The following is an 18,226-nucleotide window of genomic DNA, read 5'->3' as shown; positions in this document are numbered from 1 at the left end:
GCCCAGTCCAGCTCCGGTCAGCAGCTCCAGTCCGGAGCCTGAGTAGTCCGCTCCACCGGTGCCCGGTCCAGCTCCGGTCAGCGGCTCCAGTCCAGACCCAGACGTCAGCCCCTCTCCAGGTTCAGGGTCTCCCACACCAGGGTCCAGACAGGGCTTGGAGTATAGTGGGAGGAAGGAGAGGGGAAGCAGCGCGCCGAGGTCCAGACCAGACCAGGGGCACAACAGGGAGGCGGAGAATAGGTGGTTGTTACGCCCGGAGCCGGATCCACCTCCGAGGCGGAATGCCCACCCGGCCCCTACCCTGTTAAGTAAAGGTTGTGCGGTCGGAGTCCGCACCTTTGGGGGTACTGTCACGCACTGATTCTGGGGACTCCTTTTTGTTGAGTCAGGGTGTGTATATTCTATGTTGTGTTGTTCTATGTTATAGGTTCTAGTATGGGTATTTATATGTTGGCCGGTGTGGTTCCCAATCAGAGGCAGCTGTCGCTCGTTGTCTCTGATTGGGGACCATACTTAGGCAGCCGATTGGCACTAGTGGGTTGTGGGATCTTGTTCCGTGTGAGGTATGTTGTTTGTGTACCTTGGACTTCACGTTTCGTTTCTTGTTTTGTCATTGTGTTTCTAAGTCAAATAAACATGTATGCATATCACGCTGCGCCTTGGTCTGACCCGTTCATGAACGAACGTGACACATTCCAAACATCCCAATCAGGTCTCCTTCCCTCTCACCCTGATATCTTAAAAATATGGCTCGATGAGCACATGCATTCACTATCTATTGGCTCACCCCGTGTCAACCTGCTATGTCCACTAACACCTTCATTAACAGGGTGTTAGGGATCAGCCAGAATCAATGCTTCCCCAACGCTGTCTATCTCACACTGAGCCCTTGGAAACCAGGGCTGTAGAGAACCTGCAGGGCACACTTGTAGTGGGGTAATAATTATCATATAAGCATATTATATATACAGTACCAGTCGAATGTTTGGACACACCTACTCATTGAAGGGTTTTTCTAATTTTTTTTACTATTTTCTACATATTAGAATAATAGTAAAGACATCAAAACTATGAAGTGTTAAACAAATCAAAATACATTTTATATTTGAGATTCTTCAAAGTAGCCACCCTTTGCCTTGACGACAGCTTTGCACACTCTTGGCATTCTCTCAACCAGCTTCACCTGGAATGCTCAACAGTCTTGAAGGAGTTCCCACATATGCTGAGCACTTGTTGGATTATTTTCCTTCACTCTGCGGTCCAACACATCCCAAACCATCTCAATTGGGTTGAGGTCAGGTGATTGTGGAGGCCAGGTCATCTGATGCAGCACCATCACTCTCCTTCTTGGTCAAATAGCCCTTACACAGCCTGGAGGTGTGTTGGGTCATTGTCCTCAAGAAAAACAAGTGCAAACCAGATAGGAGGGCGTATAGCTGCTGAATGCTCTGGTAGCCATGCTGGCTAAGTGTGCCTTGAATTCTAAATAAATCACAGACAGTGTCACCAGCAAAGCACCCCCACACCATCACACCTCCTCTTCCTTCACGGTGGGAACCACACAAGCGGAGATAATCCGTTCACCTACTCTGCATCTCACAAAGACACAGCGGTTGGAACCAAGAATCTCCAATTTGGACTCATCAGACCAAAGGACAGATTTCCACCGGTCTAATGTCCATTGCTCATGTTTCTTGGCCCAAGCAAGTCTCTTCTTCTTATTGGTTTGTTTTATTAGTGGTATCTTTGCAGCAATTCGACCATGAAGGCCTGATTCACGCAGTCTCCTCTGAACAGTTGATGTTGAGATGTGTCTGTTACTTGAACTCTGTGAAGCATTTATTTGGGCTGCAATTTCTGAGGCTGGTACCTCTAATGAACTTATCCTCTGCAGCAGAGGTAACTCTGGGTCTTTCTTTCCTGTGGCAGTCCTCATGAGAGCCAGATTCATCATAGCACTTGATGGTTTTCGCGACTGCACTTGAAGAAACTTTCAAAGTTCTTGAAATTTTCCGGATTGACTGACCTTCATGTCTTAGTAATGATGGACTGTCATTTCTCTTTCCTCATTTGAGCTGTTCTTGCCATAATATGGACTTGGTCTTTTACCAAATAGGGCTATCTTCTGTATACCACCCCTACCTTGTCACAACACAACTGATTGGCTCAAACACATTAGGAAGGAAAAAAAATCGACAAATTAACTTCAAACAAGGCACACTTGTTAATTGAAATGCATTTCAGGTGACTACCTCATGAAGCTGGTTGAGAGAATGCCAATAGCTATATTTATATTGAGGTGAGCATTTGAAATGCTTTTGGCGGGTTGACCAGCTTCTGTTTTGTGGCTGGCACCATGTGCTGTTTTCGATGGATGGGTCCTGGCCTCTCGGGGGCCTAGGGTTCCGGGGGGATGGGGGTGGTATGCCGATCACTGGGATGACGGCCCAATTTGGGATGGGGAGGGGCTTTAGCGGGGGGGGGGAATCGTGGAGAACAATTGGAGGGTTACTTAGTAGCAATGCAAACATCATGGTACAGCTATATGGACACTCAATCACTATGGTATTTTTATTGGTAAATTTACAAACATATATAATGATAAATAGATTTGAAACTTGTGTCTCATTATGGTATGTGGTGAAATAAGTATAGCCAGTTATAATTGTAATGGCTTAGCAGATAATAACAAAAGAAGAACAATATTTACTTTGCTCAAAGAGAAGGAATATAATATCTATTGTTTACAGGAAACTCATTCAACAATTCTAGATTAAGTTGCGTGGAAAAAGGAATGTGGGGGGGGGGCAAATATACTTATCCAATGGGCAAAGAAACTCAAAATGGGTGATGATATTAATTAACTGTAATTTCGATCCGAATGTGCAAATTGTCCAAACAGATCCGCAAAGTAGATGGATTATTTGAAATATGTTATTGGACCATAAACAGATACGGCTCATTAACCTTTATGGACCAAATAATGGTGATCCACACTTCTTTGACAATATATATAATAAATTATCAACCCTGCAAGCAATTCAAGACTCTAATATTATGGTGGGAGATTATAATACTGTTTTAAATAGCTCAATGGACCGTAAAGGAAATCACACTACAAACTATCACCCTCATGCTCTTAAGGAAATCGTGAATGTCATGGATACATTAGAACTAGTAGATATATGGAGGCTTAAATATCCTGATCTAGTGAGATATACATGGTGGAGACTCAATCAAGCCAGTCGTCTTACATTTGCATCATCATTTAGCAGACGCTCTTATCCAGAGACTTAACTTCTTTCTTATGTCATTCTCGTTGGCACCAAAAGTTTAAAAAGTGTTGATAGGGGACAGAATGCGGTCGGACCATCATATAATTGGCATATACATTACTATTACTGAATTTCCACATGGGCGAGGATATTAGAAATTAAACTAAGCCTATTGGATGATAACTTGTTTTTAACTAGGACAGAGGAATTCATAACTGATTTCTTCTGACATAACATAGGTACAGCAAAATCCCCTTATTGTATGGGACACTTTTAAATGTGCCTTTAGTGGCCATGCAATTCAATACTAAACTCGAAAACAAAAGCAATTTAAGTCAAAAGAGTCCATACTAACAAAGGAAATACAGTGGGGGAAAAAAGTATTTAGTCAGCCACCAATTGTGCAAGTTCTCCCACTTAAAAAGATGAGAGAGGCCTGTAATTTTCATCATAGGTACACGTCAACTATGACAGACAAAATTAGAAAAAAAAATCCAGAAAATCACATTGTAGGATTTTTAATGAATTTATTTGCAAATTATGGTGGAAAATAAGTATTTGGTCATAACAAAAGTTTCTCAATACTTTGTTATATACCCTTTGTTGCCAATGACACAGGTCAAACGTTTTCTGTAAGTCTTCACAAGGTTTTCACACACTGTTGCTAGTATTTTGGCCCATTCCTCCATGCAGATCTCCTCTAGAGCAGTGATGTTTTGGGGCTGTCGCTGGGCAACACAGACTTTCAACTCCCTCCAAAGATTTTTTATGGGTTTGAGATCTGGAGACTGGCTAGGCCACTCCAGGACCTTGAAATGCTTCTTACGAAGCCACTCCTTCATTGCCCGGGCGGTGTGTTTGGGATCATTGTCATGCTGAAAGACCCAGCCACGTTTCATCTTCAATGCCCTTGCTGATGGAAGGAGGTTTCACTCAAAATCTCATGATACATGGCCCCATTCATTCTTTCCTTTACACGGATCAGTCGTCCTGGTCCCTTTGCAGAAAAACAGCCCCAAAGCATGATGTTTCCACCCCCATACTTCACAGTAGGTATGGTGTTCTTTGGATGCAACTCAGCATTCTTTGTCCTCCAAACACGACAAGTTGAGTTTTTACTAAAAAGTTATATTTTGGTTTCATCTGACCATATGACATTCTCCCAATCCTCTTCTGGATCATCCAAATGCACTCTAGCAAACTTCAGACGGGCCTGGACATGTACTGGCTTAAGCAGGGGGACACGTCTTGCACTGCAGGATTTGAGTCCCTGGCGGCGTAGTGTGTTACTGATGGTAGGCTTTGTTACTTTGGTCCCAGCTCTCTGCAGGTCATTCACTAGGTCCCCCCGTGTGGTTCTGGGATTTTTGCTCACCGTTCTTGTGATCATTTTGACCCCACGGGATGAGATCTTGCATGGAGCCCCAGATCGAGGGAGATTATCAGTGGTCTTGTATGTCTTCCATTTCCTAATAATTGCTCCCACAGTTGATTTCTTCAAACCAAGCTGCTTACCTATTGCAGATTCAGTCTTCCCAGCCTGGTGCAGGTCTACAATTTTGTTTCTGGTGTCCTTTGACAGCTTTTGGTCTTGGCCATAGTGGAGTTTGGAGTGTGACTGTTTGAGGTTGTGGACAGGTGTCTTTTATACTGATAACAAGTTCAAACAGGTGCCATTAATACAGGTAACGAGTGGAGGACAGAGGAGCCTCTTAAAGAAGAAGTAACAGGTCTGTGAGAGCCAGAAATCTTGCTTGTTTGTAGGTGACCAAATACTTATTTTCCACCATAATTTGCAAATAAATTCATTAAAAATCCTACAATGTGATTTTCTGGATTTTTTCCCCTCAATTTGTCTGTCATAGTTGACGTGTACCTATGATGAAAATTACAGGCCTCTCATCTTTTTAAGTGGGAGAACTTGCACAATTGGTGGCTGACTAAATACTTTTTTCCCCCACTGTAGAAGGTCTAACAGAACAGATAGATAGCAATAAAAACTGTAACATAGAGGCTCAGAATAAATGAGAGGAAAAACAAAAACAAATTGAGAAACTTATTCAAGAAAGATCAAGTGTAATATATTATAAAAAATAAAGCAAACTGGATGGAATATGGGGAAAATGCACCAAATTATTTTTTTACTACAAATGACCCATGATTCACCAAATGATAATTTGAAGGAGGAAGCAAAGTACTTTAAGCATATGTTTTCATTTCAGTCGCCTCCATCTCCTCTAACTGAAGCTAATTGTAGAGATTTTTTTTCTATTGATAATGTTAAATTAATAGCCATACAGAAAGACTAATGTGAAGGTGAAATTACAGAGGAGGAACTTCTGGATGCAATTAAATACTTTAAATTCGGGAAAACACCAGGGTTCGATGGCATACCAGTCGAGGTATACCAAACCTTTTTGATATACTCAGAGGACCGTTATTAGCATGTTTTAACCACTCCTATGTAAATGGTAGATTACCAGACAGTCAAGAAGAAGGTCTGATTTCATTATTACTGAAACAGGATACAAGTGGAAAATATAAAGATCCAGTACATTAAAAAATTGGAGGCCCCTTACACTTCAGTGTTGTGATGCAAAAATTCTAGCAAAATGTATAGGGCATAGAATTAAAAAGGTATTGTCGGACATTATTCATTCTAATCAGACTTGTTTTTTACATGGACGATACATTGGAGATAATATAAGGCAATTACTGGAAACAATAGAACACTATGAAAAATCTGGGAAACCAGGCCTGCTATTCATAGCATACTTTGAAAAGGCATTTGGTAAAGTACGACTGGGGTTTATATATAAATGCCTGGAGCATTTCAATTTTGGAAAATCTCTTATAAAATGGGTTAAAATCATGTATAGTAACCCTAGGTGTAAAATAGTAAATAATGGCTATTTCTCTGAAAGTTTTAAACTGTCAAGAGGAGTGAAACAAGGTTGTCCACTATCAGCATATTTATTATGGCCATCGAAATGTTAGCTATTAAAATCAGATCCAACAATAATATCAAGGGATTAGAAATCCAGGGCTTAAAAATAAAGGTGTCATTGTACGCTGATGATTCATGTTTTCTTTTAAATCTACAACTTGAATCCCTCCACAGCCTCATAGAGGGTCTAGATACATTTTCTAACCTCTCTGGATTACAACCAAATTATGATAAATGTACTCTATTACGAATTGGATCACAAAAAAATAAAATTTTTACATTACCATGTAGTTTACCAATAAAATGGTCTGATGATGATGTGGATATACTCGGAATACATATCCCAAATGAAATAAATGATCTCACTCCAATAAATATTAACAGAAAGTTAGCAAAAATAGATAAGATCTTGCTATCATGGAAAGGTAAATACCTGTCAATTTGTGGAAAAGTCACCCTGATTAACTCTTTAGTATTATCCCAGTTTACCTATTTGGTTATGGTCTTGCCTACGCCTAGCGAACAGTTTTTTAAATTATATGAGAAAAAAATATTATATTTTATTTGGAACGGCAAGCCAGACAAAATTAAACGGGCATATTTATATAATGAATATGAATTCAGGGGACAGAAATTATTAATTATTAAAGCGCTAGACCTATCACTAAAAGCTTCAGTCATACAAAAGTTATACTTAAATCCGAACTGGTTCTCAAGCAAATTAGTAAGATTGTCTCACCCAATGTTCAAGAAAGGCCTTTTTCCCTTTATTCAGATTACAACAACTCATTTGCAGTTATTTGAAAAGGAAATCATCTCCCAAATATCACTATTTCTGAAACAAGCCATAGAAAGTTGGTTGCAATTTCAATTTAATCCTCCAGAAACGACAGAACAAATAATGCAACAAATATTGTGGTTAAACTCAAATATAGTAATTGATTAAAAACTTTTTTAAAAAAAAAAAAAAAAAAAAAAAAAAGGTATAATCTTTGTAAATGATATCATAGGTAGGACTGGTGGAGTTATGTCGCACATGCAGCTAACAAAAACATATGGAAATGTCTGCTCTACCCAAAATTACAACCAAATAATTGCAGCATTACCGCAAAAATGGAAGAGGAAAGTGGAAGGGGGAAAAGGTAAGGAACTTGTCTGTCGGCCCTGCATTAAAGAACATAATTGGTTAAAGATAATTGTGATAAATAAACAAGTATACCAGTTTCATTTAAGGACCAAAGGATTGACAGCCGTCCCATATAGATTGCAAAATAGTTGGGAAAAAATTTTTGACGTACCGATTCCATGGCACAGTGTTTATGAACTGATACGCAAAACAACGCCGGATTCAATTTAAATTATTATACAAAATTCTTGCTACCAATAGAATGTTATTTATATGGGAGATACAATCTTCCCAGCTCTGCAGATTTTGCTGCGAATAGACAGAATAATTAGATAATTTGTTTTGGTACTGTCCATTTGTAGATTGTTTTTGGACACAGGTCCAGGAATGGCTAAAGGATTGCAATATTTACCTGGAGCTAACCCTGCAGATAGCACTACTGGATGATCTGAAAAGTCATAGTCATTCGATCAATAATATAATAATACTTTTAGCAAAAATGTTTATTTTCAATTCACAATCTGTAGAAATATTGAGAATGGAAGGGTTCAGAACTTTTGTAAAACATCACAGTACAGTTAAGAATATATGGTAAATAGAAATCCAATATGGATGGTGTTAAGAGATAGATGGGTGGTGTTGAATGGAGTTGAAGGATGGGACTAATAACAACAATATAACTAATGTAATACATACTGTGTCCATAATAAGTATATAGGTTATAGGTTGAGAGCTTTTGTGAAAGAGCACAGTTAGAAAGATATGGCATATAGAAGCAAACCGGATGGACATCATGAAAATTATCGGAGAGGTTGAGGGTAGAGGAAGTCCAGGCGTAAAAACAAACACATTTTTGACTGTGTCCATAAAATGTATATAGTATGTATAAGGACTAAGCATTGTTGTAGTTTACTCCAACTAGGGAAGGGCTGGTGGTGTTGGAAAGTAAAAAAGGGAAATATATATTTTTAAAGGATATGTATATATATATATATATATATATGTATGTATTTATATGTATGTATGGGTATATGTATGTGTATGTATATGTATGTGTATGTATGTATGTATATATATATATATATATATATATATATATATATATTTGCGAGAAGAAAAATAACATATGGGGGATTGGAAGTGATGCAGACAATTACATCTATCTGCAATATTAAAGCTGATCTACCCCCTAAAAGAAAGTGTGCAATGCTGTATATTTTGATTTGTTTAACAAATATTTTGATTTGTTTAACACTTTTTTGGTTACTACATGATTCCATATGTGTTATTTCATAGTTTTGATGTCTTCACTATTATTCTACAATGTAGAAAATAGTAAAAAATAAAGAAAGACTCTTGAATGAGTAAGTGTGTCCAAACTTTTGACTGGTACTGTACCTCACATGCAACTTGTAATAAGACTATGCAATTAGCCTATTAACATATTTATCTGACTCCATAAAGATAAGTAAAATATACAAGCAAGCATTAGGCAATGAGTTGACGTTGACTAGCAAGAATTGGTCTGAGATTTGTCTATATCAAAGGTGTCACGTCTTTTCCCGCTCCCCCTCTCCGGCTCTCGAGGTCGCCAGTTGACTGTTCATTACGCACACCTGCCACCATCGTTACGTGCACCTGCGCAGTATTATGAGACTCACCTGGACCATCACCTTCCTGATTACCTCCCCTATATATGTCACTCCATTTGGTTCCTTCCCCAGGCGTTATTGATTCTGTTCGTGTGTTTCATGTCTGTACGCTACTCGTGTTTCTTGTTTTGTTCCATGTTCTTTTATTATTAAATTCACTCCCTGTACTTGGTTTCCGACTCCCAGCGGACACGTTATAAAAGGCAGATATTTAATTAACATTGTACAATTAATGAATTCATATAAAAGGCATAAAGCTTAAGTTACAAGGCAATACTGACATTAACAAAGCATATTTCTAGGCATATAGATCCTAAAGTAAACATAGAAGACAAAGCATGAACAAAGAGATGTCCATTAGGACAGAGGCATAGAAGCCTAGGATATGAGAATGTATCATACAACCTTCCTCCATGGATACAGGATAAGAGAGAGAACAAAGGCATTTCATTCCATTGATAACATCTGAAGGTGTAACTCTTTCAACTCAAAACCAACCACCATTGACCAATCAAACGATACTAAGTTTACAGTGCAAGCTGACCACCAAGACCCAATCTCCACAGGGTGTCACAGTATTTAATGGCTTGTGTGGGGGATGAAACAATGTAAATAGAAACAGAATTCCTGAGAGGACCATAAATCCTTTGCATAGAATAATTTAGAGTTCACCCTGTAAAGAGATACAAGTTACCACATGCATATAGCTTCAGAGTCTTCTTTAGGGGACAAGTTTCAGATAGATACCAGACATGGATAACATAGTATTATTCTATCACACATTCAATAGTCAGTCCTCTGGATACTGTAACAGAGAGATACATTTTGGCCCCTCAGAGGGGGAAGGGCTGACTAGTCCTTTGGCATTGTCCTTTGTGCTTTCTTTGTGTTCCTGGACCATTTGCCATGCAGCTCCAGGTGACAGAGAGCACAAATCGGGGCCGAGCCTACAAACACACACACACATACACTAGGGTTGAATATTTTCCCCGATTTTACAAATGTTACATTCCGAGAATAAATCACTTTTCTCCCGGGTAACCCGGAAGTGTCATTCAAAAGCATTATAAAGCATATAAATATGTCTGGATTTGATTGGAGCTTTGATCAGTATGAAAATTCTAACCCGATGCTACCTGAGCCTGATGAGCCATATATTAAATACATTTTATGAGCCATACATTAACGACATTTAATGAGCCCAAGCTCAAAAAAGCCCAAATGATTGTGCCATTATCCAATACATATATGATATAGGCTACAGCACATTACGCACAACAGAAAAACATAAAACCCCATAGATGTAACTAGCTATATGCTCTCTTGGGTAAATAACCGACACTAGCTCCAGTAGGCTAATCTTTTTGAGTGTGAACTGTATTACTGTACTGTATTGTATTACAGTGTATTACGGTGCCTTTTTCCTATTTTGTTGCATTACAACCTGTAATTTAAATTGATTTTTATTTGGATTTCATGTAATGGACATACACAAAATAGTCCAAATTGGTGAAGTGAATATTAAAAAAATTACTTAGTTAAAAAGATTCTAAAGAAATAAATAACGGAAAAGTGGTGCATGCATATGTATTCACCCCCTTTCCTATGAATCCCCTAAATAAGATCTGGTGCAAACAATTACCTTCAGAAGTCACATAATTAGTTAATTAAAGTCCACCTGTATGCAATCTAAGTGTCACATGATCTGTCACATGATCTCAGTATATATACACCTGTTCTGAAAGGCCCTAGAGTCTGCAACACCACTAAGCAAGGGGCACCACCAAGAAAGCGGCACCATGAAGACCAAGGAGCTCTCCAAACAGGTCAGGGACAAAGTTGTGGAGAAGTACAGGATTGGGTTGGGTTATAAAAAAATATCCGAAACTTTGAACATCCCACAGAGCACCATTAAATCCATTATTAAAAAATTGAAAGAATATGGCACCACAACAAACCTGCCAAGAGAGGGCCACCCACCAATACTCATGGACCAGGCAAGGAGGGCATTCATCAGAGAGGCAACTAAGAGACCAAAGATAACCCTGAAGGAGCTGCAAAGCTCCACAGCGGAGATTGGAGTATCTGTCCATAGAACCACTTTAAGCCATACACTCCACAGAGCTGGGCTTTAGGGAGGAGTGTCCAGAAAAAAGCCATTGCTTAAAGAAAAAAATAAGTGTTTGGTGTTCGCCAAAAGGAAAACGCTATGTCTGGCGCAAACCCAACACCTCTCATCACCCCAAGGACACCATCCCCACAGTGAAGCATGGTGGTGGCAGCATCATGCTGTGGGGATGTTTTTCATCGGCAGGGACTGGGAAACTGGTCAGAATTGAAGGAATGATGGATGGTGCTAAATACAGGGAATTCTTGAGGGAAACCTGTTTCAGTCTTCCAGAGATTTGAGACTGGGACGGAGGTTCACCTTCCAGCAGAACAATAACCCTAAGCATACTGCTAAAGCAACACTTGAGTGGTTTAAGGGGAAACATTTAAATGTCTTGGAATGGCTTAGTCAAAGCCCAGACCTCAATCCAATTGAGAATCTGTGGTATGACTTGAAGATTGCTGTACACTAGCGGAACCCATCCAACTTGAAGGAGCTGGAGCAGTTTTGCCTTGAAGAACGGGCAAAAATCCCAGTGGCTAGATGTGCCAAGCTTATAGAGACATACCCCAAGAGACTTGCAGCTGAAATTGCTGCAAAATGTGTTTTTTTTTCTTATTTCTTGTTTGTTTCACAATAAAAAATATTTTGCAAAAGGCTTTCACTTCTCTTCACGAAGATTGAATGGTTATGGGTCTGATTAAATAATTGCTATAGCCTACCGCCATCGCGCATGCGCAAAAGAAAAGGCTATAAGTTAGAAGCTTATTACGCAGAACCCATCATTAATGAGCTAAATATAAGGCTAATACTGTATTTAATGTATTACCTGAAAGAGACAGGCTAGGGCATCTATATATAGGGCTATATATCAATCTAGAACAGGATTATCTATTTTGGATGCAATTTGAATGGAGTTGATGGAGAGAGAGAAAGACTGCGAGAGTACTCGCGCATGCACTGATTTAAAGCAACAGTATTCGAGTGATAGGCTATTTTAAAACTCTGCAGCTGCAATAAAGACAAATATCTTTACAATTAAAAAACAAGGTGACCCATTCGGTCTACATATTACTGTAGCATAGACTATGCTCCAGCAAATGTAGGCCTACAGTACCTGTCACAAGAAAATAAGTTACCATATCGAGATGATAGGTCTACATGCATTGTGAACTGATCTCCATACTGAGATGGGCTGTCTGTCCCCACCCTGAGCATTGATTCATCATGCAGAGGCAGCAGAGAAGCCAGATTTAGACATCGCACATAATTTAACAGTTCCATTTTACGCCATGCTGTTCATATAAATAATTTAATATAATTTACAGGTTTCTCGCAGTTATTTAACAAGGGAAAAGGGAGTGGTTTTGGGCGGTAAATCCCAGTAAATCTCGGTTCCCGCCATTCAACCCTAACACACACACACCACACACACACACACACACACACACACACACACACACACACACACACACACACACACACACACACACACACACACACACACACACACACACACACACACACACACACACACACACACACACACACACACACATATTGGTTTATTGAAAAGCCTACTGTACATAACCTTCATTTCAATGCAATGCCTTTCTCAATATCTAAAATATGAATTATTAGCTACAGGATGAACATATTGAAGGCTGTAACCTTTAATTTGTCCAAAAAACGTAGTTGTTTTGGACATTCTTCTCTGGTTTTCTGTTGTAGTTTTTTGGGAAATAGATTTCAACTGAATTAAATCGAAAGCAAAATGGGTTAAGTGATAAAATACTGGCCAATGGAGCCCCAGTGTGTTTCTGAAAGCATGTGTTGAGCCTGGACACACACACACACACACACACACACACTCATCTTGTCCTGAGGCTGGCTCCTTCCTCGACCCCTGGCATATGGCACATGTACCCTGCCCGCTGAGACGTTTGCTGCCTGCTGTTTTAACACTGGAACACTGGCCATCTGGGGACGAATGGGGGGGTAGGGCTACAGGGCTACTCTACTGTACAGGACTATTATCATAGTCTATATTTTAGACTTACCTCACACCTACCCTCGTTGAAGGTGGACAAGCCTTTTGGGTCTTTTGATATGATCATTTAGCAGATTCCTTTATCCAAAGGGACTTACAGAACTGTCAACAATGATGGACATATATTTAGTATATGTGTCCCATCCGGGTATGGAACCCACAACCCTTATGATGCCAGGCCAGAACCATGCTCTGTCTAACTCTCTAAGCTGTTTGAATCACTGTGAGAAAAAGTAGGGGTGATGGAAGGTGTGAGGTACAGTACAATAAGTGATCAGTGACTGAACCTGTTCTGTGGTCATAGACCACTGTGACTGAACCTGTTCTGTGGTCATAGACCACTGTGACTGAACCTGTTCTGTGGTCATAGACCACTGTGAATGTGAAGGTATGAGTCAGAGAACTACAATGAGGTGGTTCCAAGCCTGTTCTATTCATTATATTTCTATGCTGTGAAGTACAGTGGGTGGACAGACAGGAAGTGACCTTGCTGTGTTGTCGTCATTGACCATGAAGATGTGAGGTAAGTGGCCAGGGTCTTACCTGTGCTGTCATCATAGACAACGGTGACCGTCTTCCACTTGAAGAAGTGAACCAGGTCCAGAATGGCCCGGCTGAGAGAGGAGAAGTCTGGGTAGAGGCTGACGTAGAAGGAGTCCCTGTTGTCAGACACCTGGTGCTTCCATTTGGTCTGGATGTGGGGCACGCCAAGCGCGTTACAGATGGACTGGACCGCATTAGCCGACGAGCTGTGGGAGGGGCCAAAGATGGCCGCCACCCCCAGAGATAGTTGGTCGCAGGCTGAGGAGACAACGTTCAGTTACATCCTTTATTCTGTGGTTTATTCAGTATTATATGACATGCTAATGTTAGTTACTGGAGGATAAGTAATTGATTTCCCACTCCACTATGGCAAGCTGTCCGTTCGTATGATTTTGAATGACCATCATGAAGCATATTTGAAAGGAAGCCAGTGACAGTGTAAAATGTATGAGCAAGATCTATACACTGTATGCCTCCATAATATATGAAAAGGTTGGCAACAGTTTGTAACAACAACATTGTGCATTCAAATTACTTAATTTGATAAAAGGAGAAAACGCTTCAATCACAGAAAAATGATATAATGGCCAGTAATCGATAAGACACTTTGGATGCGTATGAAAAACCACCGTTTTCCCTATAGTGTTCTACTTTTGAACAGACCCTTATGGGGCAGCCCTATGGGCCCTGGACAAAAATAGTGCACTTTATCGGAAAAAGGGTGCCATTTTAGATGCAGCCTTTGAAATGTCAGGCCTAATGCAACCCAGTAAAACGATAGATTATTGCAGTTTATAAACCTGTCTCCAGGGAGATAACCAGCTCTGTGAATTAGTATTACTGCTGAGTCCTTAGCAGAAGCCAATCAATTGTCTCGGTTTGCAGTTTACAACTGCACAGACATCAGATGCATCCCAAATAGCACCCTATTCTCATATAGGGTAATACTTTTCAGCAGAGCCCTATGGGCCCTGATCAAAAGTAGTGCACTATAAAGCCTAAAGGGAATAGGGTGCTATTTGGGATGCAACCATCCTCTCTCTATGCCTGATTATAATTGTCCCAATCCAACCAATGAACTACGCATGAGCCCACTTTCACTGGGTGGGTGGGAACACACTAACAATGCTAAACAGGATAGGAGAGTCACACAAATAGCAAGCAAACGTCAGATCAATATTTTTAAATGTGACCACTTGTTCTATGAATATTGTTCAGGGGACCAGCACCAGTGATGAATCTACAGCATGTGGGTGTGAATGTAGCTTTCTGAATTGTATTCATAATACTTGACCTTTTCTGGAGGCTTCGAAGCTGTCGTAGATGTTTATCCGTTGGATGTCATATGTTAGCGTTGTGTTTGGCAGTAGGGTTCTGTTCCTGTTGATTGTGTTTAAAGCAAATTTAAAGGCTAGTTCCTCAGCACCTGACGGCCCCGACTCAATGGACTCGAATATTCCTCCTGAAAACAAACAGATAGACAACAGACAGTTGGTTAGTACAGTAATTGAACGAAGTGGTTAATAAAATCAGATTTAATGTTGAGAGAGGATTGTTCTTGACTCATTTCTAGTTGCATACATACTTGTGTGTGATTATGCTGTTCTGTCTTGTACTCATAATTCAACAATCTCCTAATTTAAATAGAAAGGTTAGTCAAATACAATTCACAAGATATAGAAAATATATTGAAAATATACAGTAATTCCATCAAGTCCATCGATACAATGAAAATGAGGCTGATAATTTGCACATCACATCAGCTGGGGGTAATTTTTTACTCAGGCTATGGGGGTACTTTTAACACTGACACATGATTGAAGCAAAAGCTTTCAGACACTTTAAGGCTTGGACAGTTTCCAACAGGAATCTGATCCAGGGGGATGTACTACTGTAAGAGAAACTCCTGTTATGTACTGTAGAGTGATGCACTCTCTTCAGAAAGTCTGGAGTGGAAAGTATGTTTAAAAGTGCCAGCTGTATAGCCAACGGCCCTCCGGTGAATTCATCTGACAGCCAGCAGATGAATGGCTGCCGGAGAGGCTTGGGAGGGGAGGGGGTGGAACTCTTAGATCAATGTGCCCTGATTGGCCGGCGGATCAATCAATCAAGCCCTTGGGGAGCGCTGGAGCACAACGGCAGGAGATTGAAGTGTTTTGTTTGGGTTAGCCCCTTGGCCTGCCCCGTTGGCTCACAGTCTGTCTGTCTGTCTGTCAGAGGAAGCTGTCAGTAAATGCTATGGTTTATTTACTCCTACTGTAGAACTCCAAAAGCAGTAACTAAACAGAGGACCGGGCCACTTGCAGAAGCAGCAACAAGACACAACTCAGAAAAGGTTTCTCTCCTCTCTCTCATTAGTATTCTTCTCGTGGGAGAGCTCTATTTTGCATGCCATAATGAGTTGGAGGGAATTAATAAGCATCAGTTAATCGGGATGTACTATAATTGGAAGCCTGAGCGTTCGGAATCGGTCCGTTCACATGACAGAAGCACCGTGTCTTGCTGAGAAGAGAATGTCTCTGTGGCTCAAATGAAAGAAAGAGGAGAGAAGAGAAGCGAGTGAACGACTAAACGACTGACCGACCATGTGAATGTGAAAGAAGAAGATGAATCAGACTGGACAGATTAATGCGAAGACATGACGGAGGGAGTAGGTGGATGAATATGAATATGTGTAATGTGTAACTCCTTTGTACTATAGGTTACGATAAGTATGCATTGACATGAAAAATATGAGCAATGTAGAAAGCAGATTGAACTGAAGGTCAATGTATGAGAACCATACATACTGATGAATTGAATTAAGTGGTATAGGTATGGTATAGGTGGGTGAAAGGTTAACACTATGAAGTTGAATATGAATGGTATAATATGGTTACAAGGGAGAATGAGTGTATGGATAGGTACAGGTGTGTGTGTAGTGTGAATATGACAATGAGGAAGCTAGTCTAAATGAGATTGTGGAGGTGAATGTAAGAGGGTGTGGTCAGCAGTGAAGGGGTAGACAGGAGAACAGGTGGGGCTAACATTTTCACATCCAGATAATAACAGTGATATATTGAGGTCCACCCAGGGAGTAGCTAGTCCCCCTGCTGACTGGTGGCTTGTAAGGTTCTTTGCTTTGACACTATAAGCCACAGATCCACAGAGCTTACAGCAGGCAGAGATCTGATATCCATTACAGAGGTGATAGCTTTCATAATACCTGATGTAGAAGAAATAGGAGCAAAATCACCATAATATTGATCCCCAAAACTCTCAAGTCAGAGGTCACAAAGGGTCATGGGCTTTGAGACACCGTTGGCGACATGGACACGAGCATATGGTGGAAGGTAGAGGGGGTATGGGAGATTATCTGAGGCTGGTGTATTGGCTGTGTGTGTGTGTGTGTGTGTGCGTATTGAACCAAGAGGGATATCCCCTCCATACGCTATAAAGACCGGTTCAGCACAGGTCCCAAAACAGCAATCAGTCAGGAGAGAATTACATCAACACTTCATCAATCTGGGGAAATCACATTAACAGACACAAACTAACCACAGTGCTGCAGTCAACACAACTAGGCTACTCCGACCAATCACAGAGAGTTTACAGAGCCGTGTGGCCCAACCTAGCCAAACAGATCTTCTTGAGCTCTGTCCCAGAACAGATCACAAACCAAAACCTCAAGCTATAGTTTGTCACAAAAAAACATGTACCGTGATTTGAGTGGCCACAACTGAAGGCTGTATCCTGCTGCTGTTGGCACCATGTTATTGTAGACCTACCCATGGTAACTCTGAAGCCAAGGGGGCGTATGTACCAAGCATCTAAGAGTGCTTATTCAAGATCAGTTTAGGCAGTTTAGGCTAGATCACAATAAATAAGATTACATGGATAGGGGGGACCTGATCCTAGATAAACACTCCTGCTCTGAGACTCTTGATACATACAGCCCCTGGTCTAGACACTGGAGAATGGATCAGTGTGGGCACTGGAGAATGCCCTGTCCCTCTCAGCTGGTGACATGTGTTCTGTGATCAGACTACTGGGTCTTCCTCAGCCCATACATCCATCAAAACCCATCACTATTAACACCCCTAATTAATGATCAATGGGGTCTTCAGCATCCCTGAATTATTAATCTACCAGCGCCACGATCAATGTTATCACACTATCCACATCTTTCTGTGCCAAGAAGGGAGTGTATAGCCTAATTTAAATCTCAGTAAGTATGTTCGGCCACATCATAAGGCAGCATACTGACAGACATGTGGACAAAGGAGAAATCATCATTCTCTTGCTGCAATATGAAAACCAAATAGAGATGAATGATAGTGAAATTCATATTTCTTAGCTGATCAATCAGCTTTGATAGGAAACCACTGAGTTCTCCAAAAGCTGATCAATATTGTCATTGAGTTGCCTCTAACCAAATATTGGTAATATAATTCCTGCTTCACAATGAGTCTGCACCAGAGGAGTCTGGAGGCTGTTAGGAGGAGCTATAGGTAGACAGGTTCATTGTAATGGCTGGAATGGAT

The 18,226-nt window shown here is 40.5% G+C and overlaps 1 protein-coding gene across 1 annotated transcript in view; it reads right to left on the bottom strand.

Annotated features, from left to right (window-relative positions):
• Positions 1 to 17,474, bottom strand: part of LOC121586005 (glutamate receptor ionotropic, kainate 2) — a 132,066-nt gene extending 114,592 nt beyond the window's left edge. Inside the window, exons 1-3 of the mRNA XM_045225346.1 lie at positions 17,471 to 17,474; positions 14,998 to 15,165; positions 13,704 to 13,961 (exon numbers count right to left, since the gene is read on the bottom strand). Of these exons, the coding sequence (XP_045081281.1) occupies positions 13,704 to 13,961; positions 14,998 to 15,165; positions 17,471 to 17,474 (430 nt within the window). The remainder of the gene's footprint in view (positions 1 to 13,703; positions 13,962 to 14,997; positions 15,166 to 17,470) is intronic.
• Between the last annotated feature and the right edge of the window lie 752 nt (positions 17,475 to 18,226).

The sequence above is a fragment of the Coregonus clupeaformis genome, chromosome 15, assembly GCF_020615455.1.
Source record: "Coregonus clupeaformis isolate EN_2021a chromosome 15, ASM2061545v1, whole genome shotgun sequence".
In the NCBI taxonomy this organism is placed as follows: domain Eukaryota; kingdom Metazoa; phylum Chordata; class Actinopteri; order Salmoniformes; family Salmonidae; genus Coregonus; species Coregonus clupeaformis.
Note: the sequence above shows the minus strand (reverse complement) of the source record. Positions and strands in the feature narration are given on the sequence as shown.